Source organism: Lactuca sativa, chromosome 5 (genome assembly GCF_002870075.4).
Source record: "Lactuca sativa cultivar Salinas chromosome 5, Lsat_Salinas_v11, whole genome shotgun sequence".
In the NCBI taxonomy this organism is placed as follows: Eukaryota; Viridiplantae; Streptophyta; class Magnoliopsida; order Asterales; family Asteraceae; genus Lactuca; species Lactuca sativa.
In genome coordinates, this window is record NC_056627.2 from 222,384,438 (window position 1) to 222,404,824 (window position 20,387).

At 33.5% G+C, this 20,387-nt stretch overlaps 2 protein-coding genes across 4 annotated transcripts; one reads left to right on the forward strand and one right to left on the reverse strand.

Moving 5' to 3' along the window:
- Positions 1–3,507: 3,507 nt before the first annotated feature.
- On the forward strand, positions 3,508–8,872 carry LOC111878168 (autophagy-related protein 11). 3 transcript variants are annotated; one of them, XM_042902731.2, is made up of 6 exons: positions 3,508–3,757; positions 4,334–5,436; positions 6,303–7,680; positions 7,776–7,993; positions 8,097–8,292; positions 8,396–8,872. In XM_042902731.2, exons 2-6 carry the CDS (start codon positions 4,493–4,495, stop codon positions 8,744–8,746), a joined length of 3,087 nt encoding a protein of 1,028 aa, XP_042758665.1. In that variant the 5' UTR covers positions 3,508–3,757; positions 4,334–4,492; the 3' UTR covers positions 8,747–8,872. The 3 variants fall into 3 exon arrangements, with proteins under 3 accessions (XP_042758665.1, XP_023730447.1, XP_023730448.1); XM_023874679.3 differs by having other exon boundaries at positions 3,509–3,757; positions 8,079–8,292; XM_023874680.3 differs by lacking the exon at positions 3,508–3,757 and adding an exon at positions 3,859–4,152 and having other exon boundaries at positions 8,079–8,292.
- Positions 8,873–12,113: 3,241 nt separating this feature from the next.
- On the reverse strand, positions 12,114–19,776 carry LOC111878169 (DNA-directed RNA polymerase 3, chloroplastic). Its single transcript, XM_023874681.3, has 19 exons — positions 18,833–19,776; positions 18,528–18,731; positions 18,254–18,387; positions 18,003–18,066; positions 17,818–17,876; positions 17,614–17,731; positions 17,395–17,508; positions 17,120–17,248; positions 16,315–16,731; positions 15,692–15,742; positions 15,515–15,585; positions 15,175–15,259; positions 14,902–15,054; positions 14,160–14,234; positions 13,923–14,012; positions 13,718–13,765; positions 13,505–13,619; positions 13,010–13,113; positions 12,114–12,778 (listed from the first exon to the last, which is right to left on the reverse strand). Exons 1-19 carry the CDS (start codon positions 19,640–19,642, stop codon positions 12,668–12,670), a joined length of 2,952 nt encoding a protein of 983 aa, XP_023730449.1. The 5' UTR covers positions 19,643–19,776; the 3' UTR covers positions 12,114–12,667.
- Positions 19,777–20,387: the final 611 nt, after the last annotated feature.

Here is a 20,387-nt window from a genome sequence, read left to right on the forward strand (position 1 = left end):
TTGACTTTTAAAATTCTTCACAAATTAGTCTGGGACTTACCTTTATTAATTTATTTAAATAAACAGGGCGTTACAATAGCAAGGAGAAAAAGACGGGCATCTTCACAAATTCATTGGTAAGATTGAATTTCATAGAGATTATATAATTATTGGGAGTAAGGAGCATACATGATTATAAATTAGGAGGGAAAATGTTAGAGTAATTTAGTATCAGGGGAAAAACAGGAAAGTTTCATTTTCTTAGGTTTTTAAGTGTATTCCTTGCATGTTTTAGAGTTCAATTAGGATTCTAATTGTTTTAGTATAAATAGATGTAGATCATATGTTTCTCAGTTAAGTTTAGTGCATTCTTTTGCTTATTAATAAAAAGCCTTTGGCACCAAGTAGTTTCCTCTATTTATCTTTCTTCCTCTAGTTATATTTCCTCTGTTCATTTGTTTTCCTTAAGCATCAAGGTTGCGTGTTTACAATCACCTTATCCATTCTCACCACGCACCTATCACCTATGGAAAGGACAAATAAAATTTTCATTATAACATTTAGATCCGAAACTAATAGGCATGATTTCGTTGATCTAAAGTAAGTATCAAGATACTTGCCTTTTACTTTTTGTTACTGGTTCTTTAGGTTTTCGAACTATGCATGAGGTGGATCCTAAAGCACAACTTATAATCGTTACTATAACTTAAGCTCTACAGATAGCCATCATATTGTTAACGAAGACAAATCTTCTCACCATGATCACCAGGTCTGAAGTTTCTTGAGACCCAATCGGGTCATCTCACCTTGGTAACTAAGTTATTGCAAGCATAAGAGGGTGTATGGAGATTATATGGTTAACGAATAGCCATTATATGGTTAACAAATAGCCATTATATGGTTAGGCTCTACAAATAGCCATTAATGGTTAACGAAGATAAATCTTCTCACCATGATCCTCAGGTCTGAAGTTTCTTGAGTCAAAAATGTAAATGTGTGTAGTTTGAGGGATACAATTTGTTTTGTGTTGTTTGTTGAAATAAACCCACTTGAAAAATTATACTAGTCATTAAACATTAGACTAAATCATTAGTTAACATAGGTTGAGTTAAGTTTCCAAACATTATTTTAGTTATGTGTGAAGAGTGAAAAAATGAGTATGTAAAAAAGAAAAGAAGATAAAGTTTTGAAAAAAAAAAGTGTTGAAAAGTAAAATTTTATTGAGTTAACAAGATATTACAAAGTATGAAGATTTTGAAGAAAGTGAAGAAATAAGGCTAAATGCCAAAAGTTATTGCAAAAGCAAAAGGTTGTAAAAACCAAAGCTTAATATCAAAGTTGCAAAGTTGTAATTATTATTTTATATGTTATTGTTCTTTTTAAATTAAGTCTAAGAGATTGGAAACTTGGCAAACATACCTTGAGCTTAGTGAATTTTTAAAGGGTGTATTCGAAGGGATGCATATAATGAGTATTATTCAAATTAAAGGGTAAGTATTTTATGAGGATTGTGAGTATTAGAAACTTAGAAAGTCATTAGGTTTAGACATAAATATATGCATTGATGATAGGTATAATTTATGGGTTTGAATTAGGTTATATCGTGTAATGTTGGTAAATAAAGTTTCGCTAGGATGATATTGAAGTTGAATTGCAATACTTTGAAAGATTATGGTTTGCTTGGGGACAAGCAAAATATAAGTGTGAAGTATTTTGATATGGTCTTCTTTATATATTCATTTTAGTTCATTATCTTAAACATTTTAGACTTAATTGTTATGTAATCTTTATTTTTATTTAATGGAGAAATTAGTTTTAAAAAAATACAAAAATAAAAAATTATGATGTTAACCCACCCTATATAAATGGCATTGTGAGGATGATATGTAGCAAAACTTATGTGGTCGTGATACGTGACAGTGCGCTAAGTATGACACTACTCCCTCCAGTTTAACCATGCAAACCTACATTCAGGCCCGGTTTACAGCGAGGGCAAAGTGGACATTAGAACAGGGCCCACATTTTTAAGGGGCCTATTTTTTTAATACTATGCTTACTTCTAGTCCAATCCATATGCAAAGAGCCAAAGACAGAATCGGTCACGTACAGGTGAAGCAACATCGCATCGCAGCAGAATGCCAAAAGCGATCAACGGATCACATTCAGAAAAAAGAATCGATTAGCGACAACAACTCAACAACAGCGACACAACAAGAGTCGATTTCCTGCAGCTAATCAGATAATAGATTATGAGGATTATCGATGTATAATTATCAATTAAATACTTGGTGAAACTTTAGTGCTTATAATTATGTTTCATGGGTTAATAGTTTGGATAAATCATTTGTATAGCATATGATGATAAATGATAATATCAAGCTTCTAATTTATGGGTGATTAATTATCATGTCAGATTGATTGTGGCAACTTAATTCTTTTAGTTAGCCTGCATGCGCATCCATGATGGATGGATACTTATTACTTAATAATCATATCCTTTAATTTTATATGAAGCCATCAAAACAGTTAATACTAATTCAAGTTCTTGTTTGGTTCAGTGTATCTTAGTTTCTATTTTGTATTATGGTCCTACTTTTGAGTTTTGTATTATGAACGTGGTAGAAAGCAATCTCTTGATGCTTTATTGATTATAAGGAGATCATGAAGTCCAAGGATTTAACTCCAACTCGGTATGTCGGACACATTAGGTTTTAGGAAATCTCTACTTTGCTGTACATTATGATATAAATTAGGGAGTACACATATACTATAATTGTTTATTTGTTTATCAGAATTCAGAATTTAGAGTGCTTAAAGAAATTAGTTTATCGTCGTTTAAAAAAATAGTTTATGTAATTAAATCCGGTACACGTTAAGGCCTAAGGGCCTTTTTTTCCGGCTCGTTCAAGGCATTTGAATCCTCCCCTGCCTACATTGTTAATTCCCACATAGAACCGACCATAACCATAACTACCATCCATGTGATTAAATCATCAACATTCCTTTCAACCAACAACTCACTATCTTAACCCTTATGAAACAACAACTGTCGTTCCATTATAATTCAAGAATCATAAATCAATACATCAAAGAGATCACTAAGAATATCATATTGAAATGAAGAAACATAATCATACGCTGACCATGGGTTGAGTGGACTGCAACCGGGGAATAAGATGACAACGAGGTCGTCGAAGATGACAAAGAGGGTTCGTGTTTATAGAGATGTTAAGTTCTAAACTGATGTTATTGTGATATCATGACTCAAGATCAACTCCAACAATTTAGAAGTAAGAACAAAATGGTCAATTTGATCTTTTTTTTTTAATTATAATGATTTTAAAATATAAAAACCCCATTATAAATTATTTACAAATGCTAAAATTAAGGATTTTAGTATATATAAAGAACAAAAAGAAAATATCTTCACTAAACTTCAAATCATACTTTAATGACATATTATAAAAAAGAAGGGTTAAATGCGCATTATTAAAGAAAATGTAACAACTAAAACACAATCATGGTACAACTCTAATTCTATAGTCTCCATCATCATCCAAACCCCCAAATAGAATAGGAAACGGCGGAGTTAAACACAGCAAAACGAGAAAAAATAGCCATAAAAAGATATCATGATCGAGTTATATATATTCATACACGCATCCGGGCTTCTAAACTAGGATTTTCTGTTCCTCCGAAGCTCAAATTTGCGGAGGAAGAACAGGGCAAGTACAAGGAGGAGCTTAATTTGTACCTTGTGGTTTACTCATCTCTGAAGGTTTCATCGGTCACCCATACTAAATATATTTTAATAATCTATGCAGAAAAAAATCACATTTGTTATATATTCATTGAATCTTATAAAATATTCCATAGAAGACCCGTCTTTCGTTATAAGCTTGTTCTTTCTTTAGCTAAAATCTTAAAGTAATTCCATATATTCCTGTTCTCCCCCTTTGCTTTTACGTCATTGATTATCTCTCTTTATTGGGGTTTTCTCCTCTCTAATTTACCATTGAACCCATCATTCGAGTTTAGTGTACATATAAGAAGTATACCCGATTTCCTTTGTGGGTAATCGTTTATTCGGCTGAAAACGCCAGTGATTATTCCCAATTTTAACGATTTCAGTTTTAATTTCGATAATCTTGGTGTTCTACCGACGAAATCTTGGTGGGTTTTTTTCAATCTTCTATAGATTTCAATGGTCTGTTGACGAGTATTAGGGTTTTATTGATAATAAACATCATTGGATTTCGTTTATTTTTGGACATTAAATGACTTTTGTAGATCTCGGTGATGGGTATTCATTAATTTAGGGTTTTATTGAGGTTTGAACTAAATTTCTTTGCAGATTTCGGCGGTGGTGTAAACGCAGCTGGATTTGATCAAATCAGCCGAGTGTATGGTGGTCTACCACCACACCACACAATCGTTTTAGCTTATTTATGCCATTGAATCGAGAAATCGTCAATCTATATTGGATTGATTTGCCTGTTTGGGGTTAAAAAAGATGAGTTCAACTGAAAATGTAATACAAAGGGGAAAACTTCTAGTTCATATAGCAGAAAACGGGCATTCATTTGAGCTTGATTGTGATGAAGACACCCTTGTTGAATCTGTCCAACAATATCTTGAATCCCTTTCAGGAATTCGCTTAAATGATCAACTTATTCTCTATTTGGATTTAAAATTAGAACCTCAACAGCCACTTTCTGCATACAAACTCCCATCAGATGATCGAGAGGTTTTCTTATTCAATCGAGCCAAAATGAGAACCAATTCCACCCCACCAAGCCCTGAAGAACCTGAAGTAGCTGAAAATTACCATCCTGACCCTCCACCCCCATCTTCTTCCCATGATCCACATCCATTAGATGAAGCCTCTGATCCTGCTTTAAAGGCTTTACCCTCATACGAAAGACAATTTAGATACCATTACCAGCTTGGAGACGCAATTTACCGATGTACCCTTATGAAATATGAGGCCAGTGAGCGGATTTCAAGAAAGCATAGGGTGCAAGAGAAGGCACTGGAGATTGCCAGGGGTAATTTGGACCATTTCTATAAGATGATCCTACAAAACTACACTGATTTCGTGAGGTGTTATTCTCAGCAGCAAAGAACACATTCGAATTTGTTGGTGAATTTTGGGAGGGATTTGGAGAGGCTAAGGTCAATTAAACTTCTTCCAGTGTTACAGAGTGGTGATCGAAAGTGTTTGTTGGATTTTGTGAAAGAAGATAATTTGAGAAAAATGGTGGATGATTGTAGTAATTCTCATAGACAGTTTGAAAGTAAAGTTGGAGAGTTTAAGCAGGAATTTGGAGAATTAAAGAGAAGCACCGAGTGTTTGTTTTCTAGTAAAGCTTCAATTCTTGGTAGAGATTTGGAGAGAACTGTTAAGGAGCACCAGCATCATATTAATGAGCAGAAAAGCATAATGCAGGCTTTGAGGTTTGTTATCTTTCTCAAAACTTTATACTCTTTTTACCCCTTTGAATTAAATTTTTGTTTGTTGCAATTATATGTGTTCCTATTAAGTCTATTCAGTCAAAAAGAAGCACTCATATATAGCTTACTGGATTCTATCCCAGTTAAGTCTACTATGTCAAATATAAACAACACCTTAGTCTGATTATATTCTTCATTTAAAGAGAAGAAAAGCATTTGTGAAGTAAATATGTCTTTTCATAATCTGATTTTAATGTGTAATATGTGGGAAAAGGCATAGTGTGTGAGCATTATTGTTTGTTGCATGTAAATCATACTACTATCTCCATCTATTTGTGTGGGTGTTTGTGTTTGTATAGAGAGGGGTAAATGTGTCCTTTTTTGGAATCAATTGTTTCTTTTGTAATTCTACTTCATCTCTTTGAAATTCAGTATAGTCTAGTGAAAATTGCAACATTCCCTTTCTGTGGGAAATTTTTAAGTTGGAATGACCTATCTGCCCATTGTTCTGCTGATGCTTCTGATTTTCCTCCACAAGACCTTTATTTTGTCATTATTTGGAGGGCATTTAAGGTGTTTAACTAGTAATAACATCTCACAAAGGCCATGCCTAGTCAAACAATGAATCTTTCATAATAAAGGTGTTAGTTCCACTTCACAAAAGGGTTAATAACTTGTTTATGCAACAAAACCACACACTTTCACCTAAATATACAACAAACTAGATTTCTTTCCAGTTTTTTGCAGCATATTTCAATATGAACAAGTCATTAACCCTTTACACATTCTTCCCAAGTTTTCTATTTTAAATGTCAAATCTTTAAGATAAGTTTGCACATCTCATCAACTTCCAATCTAAATCAATGCAGCAAAGACGTGGGCTTAGTGAAAAAACTCGTGGATGATTGTTTGACTAGTCAACTCTCCAATTCCCTTCGTCCACATGATGCTGTTTCTGCATTGGGCCCCATGTATGAAGGTCATGACAAAAGCTACATCCCCAAAATGCAAGCATGTGAACGTGCCATTTCCAACCTTCTCACTTTCTGCAAAAACAAAAAATCTGAAATGAACACTTTTGTACACAAATACATGCAAAAAATTGCATACATTCAATACACCATCAAAGAAATCCGCAACAAATTCTCACTTTTCACCGAAGCCCTAAAACGCCAAAATGACCAATTTGACCATTTAAAAGTCATCCGTGGCATCGGGCCCGCATACCGTGCTTGTTTAGCTGAAATAGTGAGAAGAAAATCCTCCATGAAGCTTTACATGGGAATGGCTGGACATTTAGCTGAAAAACTTGCATCCAAAAGAGAAATTGAAATAAGAAGAAGAGAAGAGTTTTTAAAAGTTCACAGTTCGTATATTCCAAGAGACATTTTAGCTTCAATGGGGCTATACGATACGCCCAACACATGTGATGTGAATATAGCTCCATTTGATGGGAATCTACTCGATATTGATGTATCGGATATTGACCGTTTTGCCCCTGAGCATCTAGTGGGGCTTTCTTTCAAAAAGGGTGTTGAGGAGACTTCCGAAAGTGGGAATGATTTTATCGAAGCTTCTGAATTGGTTGAGATTGCTGGAACTAGTAAAATTGAAGTTGAAAATGCAAAATTGAAAGCTGAATTAGCTTCCACAATTGCCCTCCTTTGTTCCTTTTCACCCGAAATTGAATTCGAATCACTTGATGATAGTAAAGTAGGCGATTTGCTAAAAAACGCAACTGAAAAAACTGCTGAGGCGTTACGTTTGAAAGATGAACATGAAAAGCATTTGTTATCAATGCTAAAAACGAAACATTTGCAGTGTGAATCATATGAGAAAAGGATAAAGGAACTCGAACAAAGACTTTCGGATCAGTATACTCTAGAAGTCAAACTCAATAAAGACGAGTCAACCGGGAAAACCGGGGATTCAAAATCGGAAATCTTCTCTCCTATGGATGAGGCTTCTTATGGGTCAAATACGCATCTGGATTCATCGATGCCGGATGAGAAAGATGAAAAGGAGGCGATGGTGGCGAGCTCTAGCGGCGATTACATGCCGGAGAAAAGTTTTCCGGCGAAGGGCGACAGCGGTGGTGGTGGTGATGTTGTGGAGTTGCAGAGTTTGGTGGCTGAGAAGACAAATGAAGTAAATGAAATGGAAATAAAGCTCCGGGAAGCTGTGGATGAGATTGCAAGGCTGGGTAATGAGTTGGAAATCAGCCGGAATCTTCTAGATGAATCTCAGGTAATTATATATTATTAATTATAAATTCTATTTTTATGATTAAAAAAAATCAATGTACTATATATTATTAATTTTTTTTTGTGTTTGGGGTCCAGATGAATTGTGCTCACTTAGAGAATTGTTTACACGAAGCAAGAGAAGAAGCGCAGACTCATCTATGTGCAGCTGACCGTAAAGCATCGGAATACACCGCGTTACGTGCCTCGGCAGTTAAAGTACGCACGCTTTTCGAGAGGTTGAAAACGTGTGTTTCCTCTGCTGGTGTGGCTGGTTTTGCTGACTCACTACGCGCGTTAGCTCAATCTCTTGCCACGTAAGCATTCAAAAACTCTGATATTATTATTAATTAATTTTCACCACTTAATATGATTTTTACAAGAATTGATGGTTTGATTTAGTTGTGCAAATGAGAATAGTGATGATGGTGTGGCGGAGTTTCGTGAATGTGTGCGCGTGTTGGCTGAGAAAGTGGGAGTGCTGACTAGGCAACGAGCCGAGCTAATCGATAGGTACACAAAGGCGGAGGCATCACATGAAGAGCTCACAAAGGAGTTGAATGAAAAGAAAGAATTGGTCAACACTTTGTATGTCAAGCTTCAATCCGAAAAACAGGTTTCGTTTTTTACCAAAATACATACGGGTAACCGAATGTATTTTTTTTTTCTACTGTATTTTTTAATAATATAAAAAAAATGACAATAATATCCATGAACAGGTGAACAAGGAGAAGATATCATTCAGTCGTTTAGAGCTTCATGAGATAGCGGCATTTGTACTTAACAATGTATCAGGCCACTATGAAGCTATCAACCGAAACTCTGCTCATTCTCATTACTTTCTTTCTTCGGAATCTGTCGCCTTATTTGCTGATCACCTTCCAAACCGGCCCACATACATTGTGGGCCAGATCGTGCACATTGAGAAACAAATTGTAAAATCGTCCCCGGGTCGACCCACGGGTTTGAACCCGTATGGGTTACCGGGTGGGGTTGGGTGCGAGTACTTTGTGGTGACTGTAGCCATGTTACCTGACACAACCATTCGTTCGCCTACTGCTGCTTCCTGATCGTTTAAATTTGGTCAAGATGTGATGGAAGAAAAGAAAAAAAAATAGAGGCAAGTGTACATAGATGACGTTTTAATGGGAAATTTGAAAGTTTAATGATTGAATTTTATTTCAGTTTGGTGTACAGTTGATATGATGATGGTAATATGTTAAGTTGTATATATGTACGTACCCTGATCATGTAAAAAAAAAAATACTCTGTATATTGTCGTTTCGCTTAATCGGTAGCTATTGATGAAAATTGGGATCCATCTGACTTGCTTATTGGAAAGGTTCTTGATGTTTGTGTGGTGGTTGACTTTTTGTTAGGTGGGCCATGATCAGAATATTTTTTGTATTATACATAGTAGCTTGTTAGGTGGTTGATATAACTCATAAGAGCCTAATACCTATAAGGAACCAAATCCATTGTTTCGAACCTTTGATAACTTTTGCAAGTATATAGTGTTTGCTATGTTTTGGGGCAAAACATGATGACGTTCTTTGTTTGGTATGGCTTGTAATTGTTAGTTTTGGCCTCGATTCAGTTATTTTGAGTTCCAAGAAACTACATACATGTCTCTAAATACTAAGCTCGTCTATCCAATGAGATTTTTTCAATGTTTTCCTTCTTGTAGTTCGAGCGGCTAGTCCATATGAAAAGAAAAGATAACGATATCCAAAACAATGCATGATCATCATACTAACTAGACCCAAAATAACCGTGTAAATAACAAACTTAATGAAGGAAATACCAAAACTACCCTTACTAGGTACTTTTATTTTTGCAAGATTGATTGCCCCACTTTGCCCCTCCTTGAATAAGTGAAATTAATGGGATTCTAGCAATACCTCACCCCAAAGATTCATATGGTCCTCAATGTGAAATGAACGAAAAGTATGATTCATAGATTAAGTCCTCACATGGTGGCTTCCGATGTAGGCATCCCTTTCCACTTGATAAGAAATTCCCCGAGTGCTACAACGGGTAATGATTGGAGCATACCCACAACTCCTTCGGTTCAACCCTTATTTCAAGATTTATTATCAACGGAGGAGGGAGGTTTGGAGAACATGGTTCGCTTCCTACATTTTTTTAATTGTGAACCCGGAAGATATGATGGATGTTGTGTATTCTCTAGCAGTTGAAGTCGATACACAACAACCTGATGTGTTGTGAAATTTGTAATGGCACGTAGAAGTGTAGAGCTAGTTAATCATATGGTCTTTGCACTGATAAGTTTGGATTTTGATATACACTTGCTCTCTTGCTTGAAAGCTTACATCCTTGCGATGTTTGTTCTCCTAACTTTTCATATTTTGTTGAGTTCGAAGGATGTTAAAGTTAAGTTCATTTAAGATAGTATCCCTCTCACACAATTGGTCCTCCAACATGGATATTGTGGTTTGTTCAATATGTGTCTACTAAAGTGAGGGGTCTCACCCATACAATGCCTTATAGGGAGTGCACTTTTGAGGATGGTGCTATGTATTCAGAGGAACTCTTTCAAAAAAATGTTCATGAAGATTTTGCCCCCAATCAGAAATAACTGATGTTGGGAACCGATGGAGGCAGATGATTGCTTTTACAAATTAAGATATGGGCCATTGTGGTGATATTTTAGGTTTAGAAAATGGTAAAGTTTGAAAAGGATCAACCACTACCTTGATCATGCCACACTTGCGATGAAAAGCCTAACAGTTGTAACGACCCCGGGGGATATGTGTGATGGATTTTATAGGTTATCAAAACATGTAAAATGGAAAATCTTAACACTTAAGTTCACATGCAACTTATAAAAGATTTATGTTTTCTCTAATTGATAACAACATACTATGAACTTCAAGAACCCTAAAGGAACTCTATGAAAATCGAAATTCATGAATTAGGGTTTATATACATTTAGATTTATTATAGCACATAAATCTTTGATTCTTTCTTTATGCCTTTAGAATGCAAGCATCAAAAGTATGGTGCCTCTAATGGCACACTCAAAACCCTAGAATGAAGAGAGAGAGAGAGAGAGAGAGAGAGAGAGAGAGAGGAAAGTGATAGAAATTTCGTTCCTAAGCTTGTAGGTAAAGGTATGAACGAAATTTGTTGGTATTGGAGTCCTATTTATAGTTTAAGTAACTTGCAGGCACAGACAGATTTGAATTAATTAAATAATAGATTTAATCTCAATTCAAATTATTTCCTTATCTACATCCAGAAAGCTTCCAGAAACCCTAAGAATTAAGCCAAAACCGTCCATATTTCGAATGGTTCTAAAAATGTTTCTTTTGTTCAACTATTAAATAATTACAATTTACCCTTGCACCTTTAATTCCAACTAATACCAAATTAATTTCAGATTAATTCAGATCAATAATTAATTAATTCTTATTGATTTCTCATTAGTTTATCAATTAATAAATCAATTATTTAACTATTGATATCATGTTAATTTATTAATCACATAACAAATTAACAGATCAGTTATCTATTTATAATTAATATATTAATCAGATAATATATTAACAAATCATCTCTCTCTCTCTCTCTCTCTCTCTCTCTCTCTCTCTCTCTCACACACACACACACACACATCATTTTTAGCTATTTCTAATTATAAAAACAACCCAAAAATGATTTTGCTTCTATTTGCAAATTTATATCAATTTAATTATGAACTTTGACACCTTAATCTAATAATGTGGTGGATTGCTCTTGACAAACCAACCTTGCACTCTTGTACATATTTAGTCACCGTTTTATGCATTCCTACTCAAAACCATTCAAAACTAATGATCATGTTCCTATTTTAGTCTTTGACAAACCAACCTTGCACTTTTAGAATAAAAGGAGTGTCTTTGGTGCTATTAAAAGTTCCTTACAAATTAATCATCCTTGTTTAACAAACTTAATGAAAGAAACACCAAAACTAATGATCATGTTCCCCTGTTTCTTCCTATATAATCATGTAATGTAATAACTAACTTAATGAAAGAAACACCAAAACTACAGTTCAACTACTTTGTACTATTTTTGCTATATTGGTTTTCCCACTTCTCCCATCAAGCTAAAATGGATGGATGATGAATTATTACTAAATGAAGCCACCAAGATGCAAATTATCTTTGAGAACTTTCTCTCAATTTCAGGATGAAAGGGAAAAAAAAACTTAAATTTTATAACAAAATTCTTTCTAATGTTATTCTAACTTTATATATGCCAATTCTCTATCATATAATTACATAATAAAGACAATTTTATAAAAACTTCAGCTTTCAATCTTTTTCTCCAGTGATGGAACACAGAAAACTACAAGTTCTTTTAGAAAAAGACAACACACTTTAAAGAAAATAGAAGATACAGAACGCATATATATTTGTAAAAAGCCATGAGTGGCATAATAAAAAAGACACTTCACTTATTGAGACCTTTTCACACCAAGTCAAAAGTAAACGATTGACTTGTACATAGCTTAACAGTCTTATCTCATTAAGTCCATTAAGTCAAAAAGAGACAACACAAATATACACTACCCTACACTAACAATGTTTACTTGAATCCCTCACTAGCATATACATTAAAAGATCAATCCATTCTCATCTTAATTCCTCCAAAAAACATACACTATAAATACCACATTTCCCTAAAACCAAACCTCAAGAACCCCTTCAATGAGCTCAAAGGTCAAGATCATCTTCAGTCAACGATCTACCTGGCTTCAAGTATCCCACGAGGGTCCCACCATGAACCTCCATCTTTTTGCCAAAAAATGTACATGTTTTACTACTTTGTAATGCCTCAATTTCTCAAAAAACTCTATATCCCTTCATGAATATCATGAGAACTTGTTAAGATCTCAATCCTTTAAGACACAAACGTATATTGATGTGATGATGCTTCTTGCTGGCTTGTAAAATACACTTCTGTACAGAGACACTGTGTTGTGTTTAGTTGAAAAAATAAGGCGAATTAAGAACTTCATTCAGATCAAAGTTGCCACGCTTTGGTAGGGGAGGAAACTCGAGCCCTGGATATGTTGTTTGAAAGCTTTCAAGCAGCTGTTTTGAGATTAAAGTAAAAGCAAATCATAAGAACAAAGTGTTGTTTGGATAAATGATGTAAAGAAATATTTGAGAAAATGAAGGGATGCACCAAAGTTTCACCTTTTTTCTCAATTTAGGACCAAAAGTTGCATAAATTATATAAAGGTGAAGCATCGTTGCATAAATTGGTACAAAAGGTGAATCATTGATGCATAATAAGCCTTTAAGGAATGAAAAGATGCTTACATTTTCAAGAATTGGCATGCTATAGAGCTCTACAAACTTTTCTCTTAAAATTTGGTTCATTTTGTCAATATCACATGCATGTGTCCAGAAAGAATCATGAACCCCTGTCAAATAAATATAATGTTAATGTTATGATATGACATTAAATTTCTATCCAATCTTGAAATAAGAAAATTAAACCCAAAGAACAAAAACTACTACTTGATGGAATATAACAAAGAATTGGAAAGAAAGGGAAGGAAGGAAGGAAAGCTGACAGCTTTACAATTCTACCCTTCCTATCTGTTTACCTATAAAAATGTACAATACTGTTTTCATGGGTATTTTTGTCATTAAATAAAATTAGTATATCCGATATCCTTCGCCCTCATTCATTTACTAGATTTTTTTTTTACCTTTATCATGATGTTTAATCATCAACTTATCTTATTTTACAATAATATTTAAAGCTACTAATAATATTAAACAATTATATTTTATTAGAGAATTACATACCTGCAAAACGCAATCCAGCATCCCTGCAAGCGACAGCTGTCATCATCATGTGGGTCCCATCAAGTGAGTGCACAAAATTTGGAGGAAATGCAGTCCTCTGCTTTTTAACCTCCACCTATAAATACAAATACAGTGATAAAAATCTTAGACACTTCACAAGATGTTTGAAACTTGAAAAAGAAGATCAAATTTTGAAAGACAATGGCAAATTACCATACTACCCTCTCGTTGCAAAGCCAAGACCTGAAGAGATGTTTTTATCTGCAACCAATTGACAACAATAATAGTCATGCCTTGTAACAAAATAGTATAATCCAATACAATGAAAAAAAACAAAAAACATACCCTTTGACTTTTCGAGGTCAACAAATTTCAAATCTAAATAAAAAATCAAAAAAGAAATTTAAGAACATCTTACAATATGACGTTTGGTTTTGAAATAAGGTTGCACAACAGGAAGCCCTAGAGGCGTTGTCCACCTAACAGGCTGATTTTCTGAAGCAATCACCTGCAAACAAATTTACTTGTCAACATATGCTTTTTCACTTAATGAAATAAGTTAAAAATGTGTGTTTCTTTTTGACTTAATGCCAAAAGAAGGTCTTTTACTTTTATAATAAGTAAATAAATAGAGAACATAACAATTAACATTTACCTTTGCACAATCACCAAGCCAACACATGGTCCCACGTGCAGCTTCAAATATCTCACCAAGGGCTTCTAGTGTCACCTAATCAATCATAACTTACACTTCAATATAATGATCGAAAAAAAAATGTATTTTAGTTTTAGGGTTAAATGCAAGAAATAGCAACATACTTTCATTGAAAATTATACCCAATTATAGCAATGTCATTCAAAAACAAAGCAATATTCAGTTTAAGATCTTTTAAACTATAATCTCAAATAAAATAAAGAGTAAATTACACAAATGGTCCCTATGGTTTAGGGTAATTTGTGTGTTTGGTCCTTGACTTATTTTTTTAACTTGAAAGGTTCCTACTGTTTGTTTTTGTTACGCGCTTGGTCCCTGTCTTACCTAAAAAAACTATTTTGCCCTTGATTTTTTAATTTATTTAAATAAACACACCTCCAATCTCACCCTCTCACATTACCTTACCTACCCCACCATTTTTCCCTATTTAAATAATACTATTTTTAGGTAAGACAGGGACCAAGCGCGTAACAAAAACAAACAATAGGGACTTTCCGAGTTAAAAAAATAAGTTAGGGACCAAACATGCAAATCACCAAACCATAGGGACCATTCGTGTAATTTACTCTAAAATAAAAAAGTTGAAAGTACATGTTGTAATAAAAATAAAGGAAAAGTAGGATGCTATAACACACAAATGAATGAAAGTAAGTTGTTATTTATTGCATTTAATGATACTCACTTTAGCTGCATAACATGATGCACTAAAAAGAAGTTGATCATCTGTAATAAGACCCTTCTCTTGTAATCTTCTTTTAATTTGTTCTCGTGCCCCAACAAATGTAACTCCATATACTGAAGTCATTACAGTTTGTTTCACTAGCTTTCGATTCACCTAAATGTTTCAAACAATCAAATCATCAATTATTTGAAAATAACATGCAATTTTTATAAAAAAGAAGCATTTGTATCAAAAACTTTTACAAAAGAAGAGTGTAAACATATAAAGAAAAACCTGGCCAATTAGGAGTCTGGCTAGTATAGCATTGGGAAAAGTTGTTGAATCTTTTTCACTGTCTCGCTGCATGATATCATGAACCCTATAAAAATTTTTAAAAAATAATAATAAGAAGAATAAGAAATTATAGAGAATATATTAAATATCGTTATCTAGAAGGGTTTATTATACTTTTGGCTAAGTTTAAAGTTACAAACTAGTCCAATAAACTTTGAATCAGCTTCTAACATCAATGGGTTCTCTATCTTTACTTGAAGTCAAAGATAAGAATGTTTGACTTCAAAAGTCAAAAAGGAAAAAGTTAAATAAGTATAAAAACAATCTGCACATATTACACCTTGCTGCAATCTCTGAGTAAACATCAGAAGGTTTATCTCCAGCAACTAAGTTAACTGCAGCAGCTTCCAACTGTAGAATTACACGAAAAATGGAAAAGAAAATATTTAGATCCAAAAAATATATATATATAAAAACAACAAAAAGAAAAATTATTAAGCGGAAAATGGGAACATACAGTGTCTCTTCCCAATGCAGCATAATGCTGAAGGCCATTGCATGAACCATCCTATAATAAAAACAACAATAAAGTTATAATAAAATATAAAACAAAAATATATATATCCTCCATGTTTTTTTTTTTTGCTTATTAAATTAATCTGGTAAGCTATATATCCATTTTTCTTTTTGATTTAATGTAAAAAGAACAACTTAGTAAAAACTTATTACAAATTTTCCCTCAATTACTTTAAGCAATAAATATAAACATACTTCTATTTATTTGTGTATTGTAGCATCCTAATTTCATTTTTTTTCCATTACAGCATTGTACCTTTAGTTTTTTCTAGTTAAGATATTGTACTTTTAAAAAAAAACTACTAAAGTATATATATACTTTGAAGAGTCACCTAACTATAGCAACAAAAAATGTTTTTTTTTCTTATTTTGATGAAATTTCCAATATTACTTGGTAATTTTTCAAAAGTACAATGCAATAATAGGAGGAAATGAAAGTTCAATGTTATAACTTATAACAAACAAATCAATAAAATAACCCTATACTTTTTTCCTTTCATTTCACCGAATTTCTCAAATACTTTTTTAAACATGATTTAACATAAACACCACCAAATTATTTACCTGATGAACTGGCAAATGTGAAATAACAGTATGAGGTGAAGAACTTTTTAGGGTTTCTGACAAATTAATACATGCAGCTAAACACTGAAAAGGATCCTCAGCTGTTAACCACCATCTATTTCCACCAAGTGGATTATCAGCTGAATCAATAATATCATTCAGATGATTTTCCACAAATTGTAATCTACAATCATATGAAAGCTTTTCAACTCCAGCTCCATAAAGATTTGCTAAATGTATCCTCAACCATCTTAACCCTGATTTCCCTAATGCTCTCCCTTCAGCAAACTCGAGAATTCCTCTACACAAATCAGAACTCAAATGGTTTAAATGAGGATGCATAGGGTATGCTCTCCCTCTAAAGTCAAGATTGTGAGGATAATAGAATCCTTCTTCATCTTTCATCCTTCTTGCCACCTGTCCCCAATCAAAAAAAAATCTTGGATTATACTTATTTTGCATTACTTTTGTACAGATATTAGAAATTTAGAATCTTGTTCAATACCCAGTTCACAGAATCTTGTGCACATATTAAAAAGATTTTATATAGTGCAAGATTAACTTTAGTATCTTTAAAGTTATGTTATTGAAGTGTAATAGTAATTTAATTAACATAAATTTGAAGGTGTTAAAGTTGATGAGGAAAAAAAGAAACAGGGTTCTAGACTCATAATCTAATATGATAGTGTATAAACATATTTACTATCAAGCTTATAACTTGGTGATATATGCACCATTTCTTAACTGAAATGGTAGTTTTTTTTATTGTTGTTGTATATATATAGAAAGAAAATATAAGAATTACCGAAAGTTTTAATTCTATGTCACATCGTTGAGAATGTAATTCTTGATTGATTTTCTTTGCTTTTCTCACACTCCATTTCCATTCTTTTATTTCATTCATGTCCTCTGAATTCAAATCAGGAACCAAAACCTACAATCACATAAAACACACAAGTCTCAAGTCTCAAGTTTCAAATGAACAAAAAACCAATATTTTAAACTTTTTAAAGAACTTTCAAGATCATTAAAAGTATCTGTATTTGAAGGAAAAAAAAAAAAAAAAAAAAAAAAACTTACATCTTCACGATTAACAAGACCAGCAATATCACCACCTGCAGCCCAGATGCTCTCAACAACATTAAGTAATCTTTTATTCACTCTCCATTTGGTGTTTCCAAGTGTATCCAAAGCCTGTTGTTCATATACAATTTCATTACTTTTTTGTGAAAAAGGCAAAAAAGAAACAATTACAAATATAGAAATCAAGTATCCATGGAAACTTAATGAAGTTTTGACCTCGTATATTTTCTGCATTTGTGTAGAGGGAACATTCCTAACAGCCTCTTGTTGTTGCCTTGATCCATGAGTACGCATAAGATATGAAGGTAAGAAAAAGTGGCCCCCACTATCATACCTGAAATAAGTTTATAAAATTTATCCACTTAAAAAAAATGTATAATGTATTAGCAATTTAGCATCATAATAACTTTAAATCCATACCCTTTCCACTTTCTTGGAGGCACCAACATGGGAACATAAGGAATAATCATGTGTCGAGCCTGCAATTTGATAGCATAGGGTTGTGAAAAACCGAAAATGCCCCTCATGGTGATTAAGCTAACTCTAAGTAATGTATTGTTACATGGAATAAAAGTAGATATAAACTAAATGGATTATTAACTTACAGTTCTTTCAAGTCCAGTGAGGATCATTTTATCGCATTCAATAACTCCACACTTTCTGACATGACTGCAGATTTTATTGAATATACAAAAAGTTTAATCATTTTGGTTATTTTATGATTTATATCCTCATTGTTTGATATCAATTTACAAATAAGATAGAAATTTAATGCAAGTAATATCATTCTAACACATGATATAACACTGAAAACAAAAAATTATCAAAAAAAAAAAGATTTTTTTTACAATCTTACCCTGATTCCATTGCTATAATTTTGAAAATATGTCGAAATGCTGGACGAATATCAGGTGGGGCATCAGCTGATTGACTTGCTGGAGATTGAACATAAGCTATTTCTGTTAATAACTCAATAAGTCTGCATCCCAGCTGTATCAAAAATCAAAAAACACAATTTTTTTGTTAGAAAAAGTCATTACATAGTTGATATTCTGAAGTATTGATGAAGGTATAAGGTTTAGGTGTCGAGGAATTCTTTTGAGAAGAAATATAAATTGGGAAAAACATACCTTTGCTTGTTTATCTCTGCCCCAAGGTTGATATTCTTCATTTTTCAAAATCTTTTGTACTTCCATTATTCGTTTTCTTTTGATCAAAGTTTTAACACGTTTTCTGAGCATATCGTTTTCTTTTGTTCCATCTTGTTGAGCTTGAATTAAAACCTTCTTCTTTGGACAATTCTTGGTTTTCTCCAAGAATGTCTGAATTCTAACCTGAAAAATACCAGTTACTACATCTCATCTACAGTGGATATATCCACAGATAATGTATAACAGAGTCAAATATGAACATGAATCAGAAATTATTAACTCACCTCCAGCTCAACTGCCATTCCAATCTGAATAGCAGCCTGAACCACTCGAACATATCTATATTCATGTCCCATCATCAATAGCCCCATCATTTTATGCATCACAATAATCGCCATTTTATCAGCTGGCAATGAATCGATATAAGGGGCGTATGCCTCTTGATGCTTCTTAGTATTCGGTGATTTCTGCTCCTTCTCAATTGCTTTACTCAATGGCTCAAACCAACCTGCAAATAATGACTTCACGTATGGAAGATTTGGTGCCAATTTCTTCTCACACATCTCCCTTTGAAACTCTCTATACTCTTCGGTCATCTTCTCCCAAGCCTCTGTTTCTGCCTTTATCTGTCTCCTTCTCAATATATAGTAATTTCTCTTATCGATTTCAAATCTAACCCTCTTTTTAACATTACTCCTATAGAAATTCTTCATCAGCAATGAAGTAATCCAAGGTGGCTCTTGTATATAAACCCTTTTCGGGTTCATCTCCGGAGTAGATATCGAATCAAACCCATGTGTAATTCGCTGTAAAGTTGCGAGATTTTCGAGATTTTTGGTGAAGTTTTCGTCGGCGGAGTCAGGCAGGGGGTGAGAATGGGTGGATGAAATTGGGTCTTTTAGAGATGGTAATTTAAGGTTGTGAGGGAAAGAGGATGAATAAATTAGTGGGTTTTGAGATGGATGTTTGAAGAGCTGAAGAGTGGGAAGATGAGTAGAGGGTTTTTGTGGTTTTCGTGGTTTGATAGTTTTAGTTGACCATGGAGATTGAAGGTCACCTCTGGGGCTTGGGGAGAAGATAGCTGACGAGGTCATGGTTACCTTCGTTGATATTGGTTGCTTCTGGTTTGAGAGGTGGAATGGGTGGATAAGGAGTGGAAATGAGGTTGAAGAAGACGATGAGTAAACCCTGCCTAAAACCTTGTGTTGCTTGCCCTTCTTATTTTTCAAGTTCAATGTCCAAGGGTAGTAATGTAATCCACTTTTTTTTAGTCTATTTTCTTTTTGTAAAGCCTAAAATACAAATTTCAAATTATTTTTATCCTTACCCATTTCTATTTAATCATACCATGATGATTGTGTTTTATTTTTTTTAAATAACCAACCATCATACACCATTAATCTTATTTTTTTAATCATCATTATCATATAATTAGCATTTCACTAACTTTTATACTTATTTCATTATAGCTTAAGGCTTAGGGGAGTGGTACAGTGACTATAGTTTCTAACCACAGTTTTGCCATCGTGGCAGGGGAACACTGCCCCATGGATGCGGTCTAGGTGTGTTCTTAGCCACAGTGTGGCTAGTTTTGGTCGCGTTTTTTTGATTGGTTGGGGGAGGTTTGACCGTTTGAACGATCATTTTCCAAAATTCATTTTTTTAAATAACCTTATATATACATATTTGTTTTTACAAAACCGCAGTCACATTTCTTTATAGACAAAATTGCAAGAATGGTCCCTGTGGTATGTCTAAAAATACTGCTTTGGGCCAAACAGGTTTGAACTAGCACCAATAGTCTAAAAGTTATCATTTTGTTGCGGCTTTGGTCCAAAA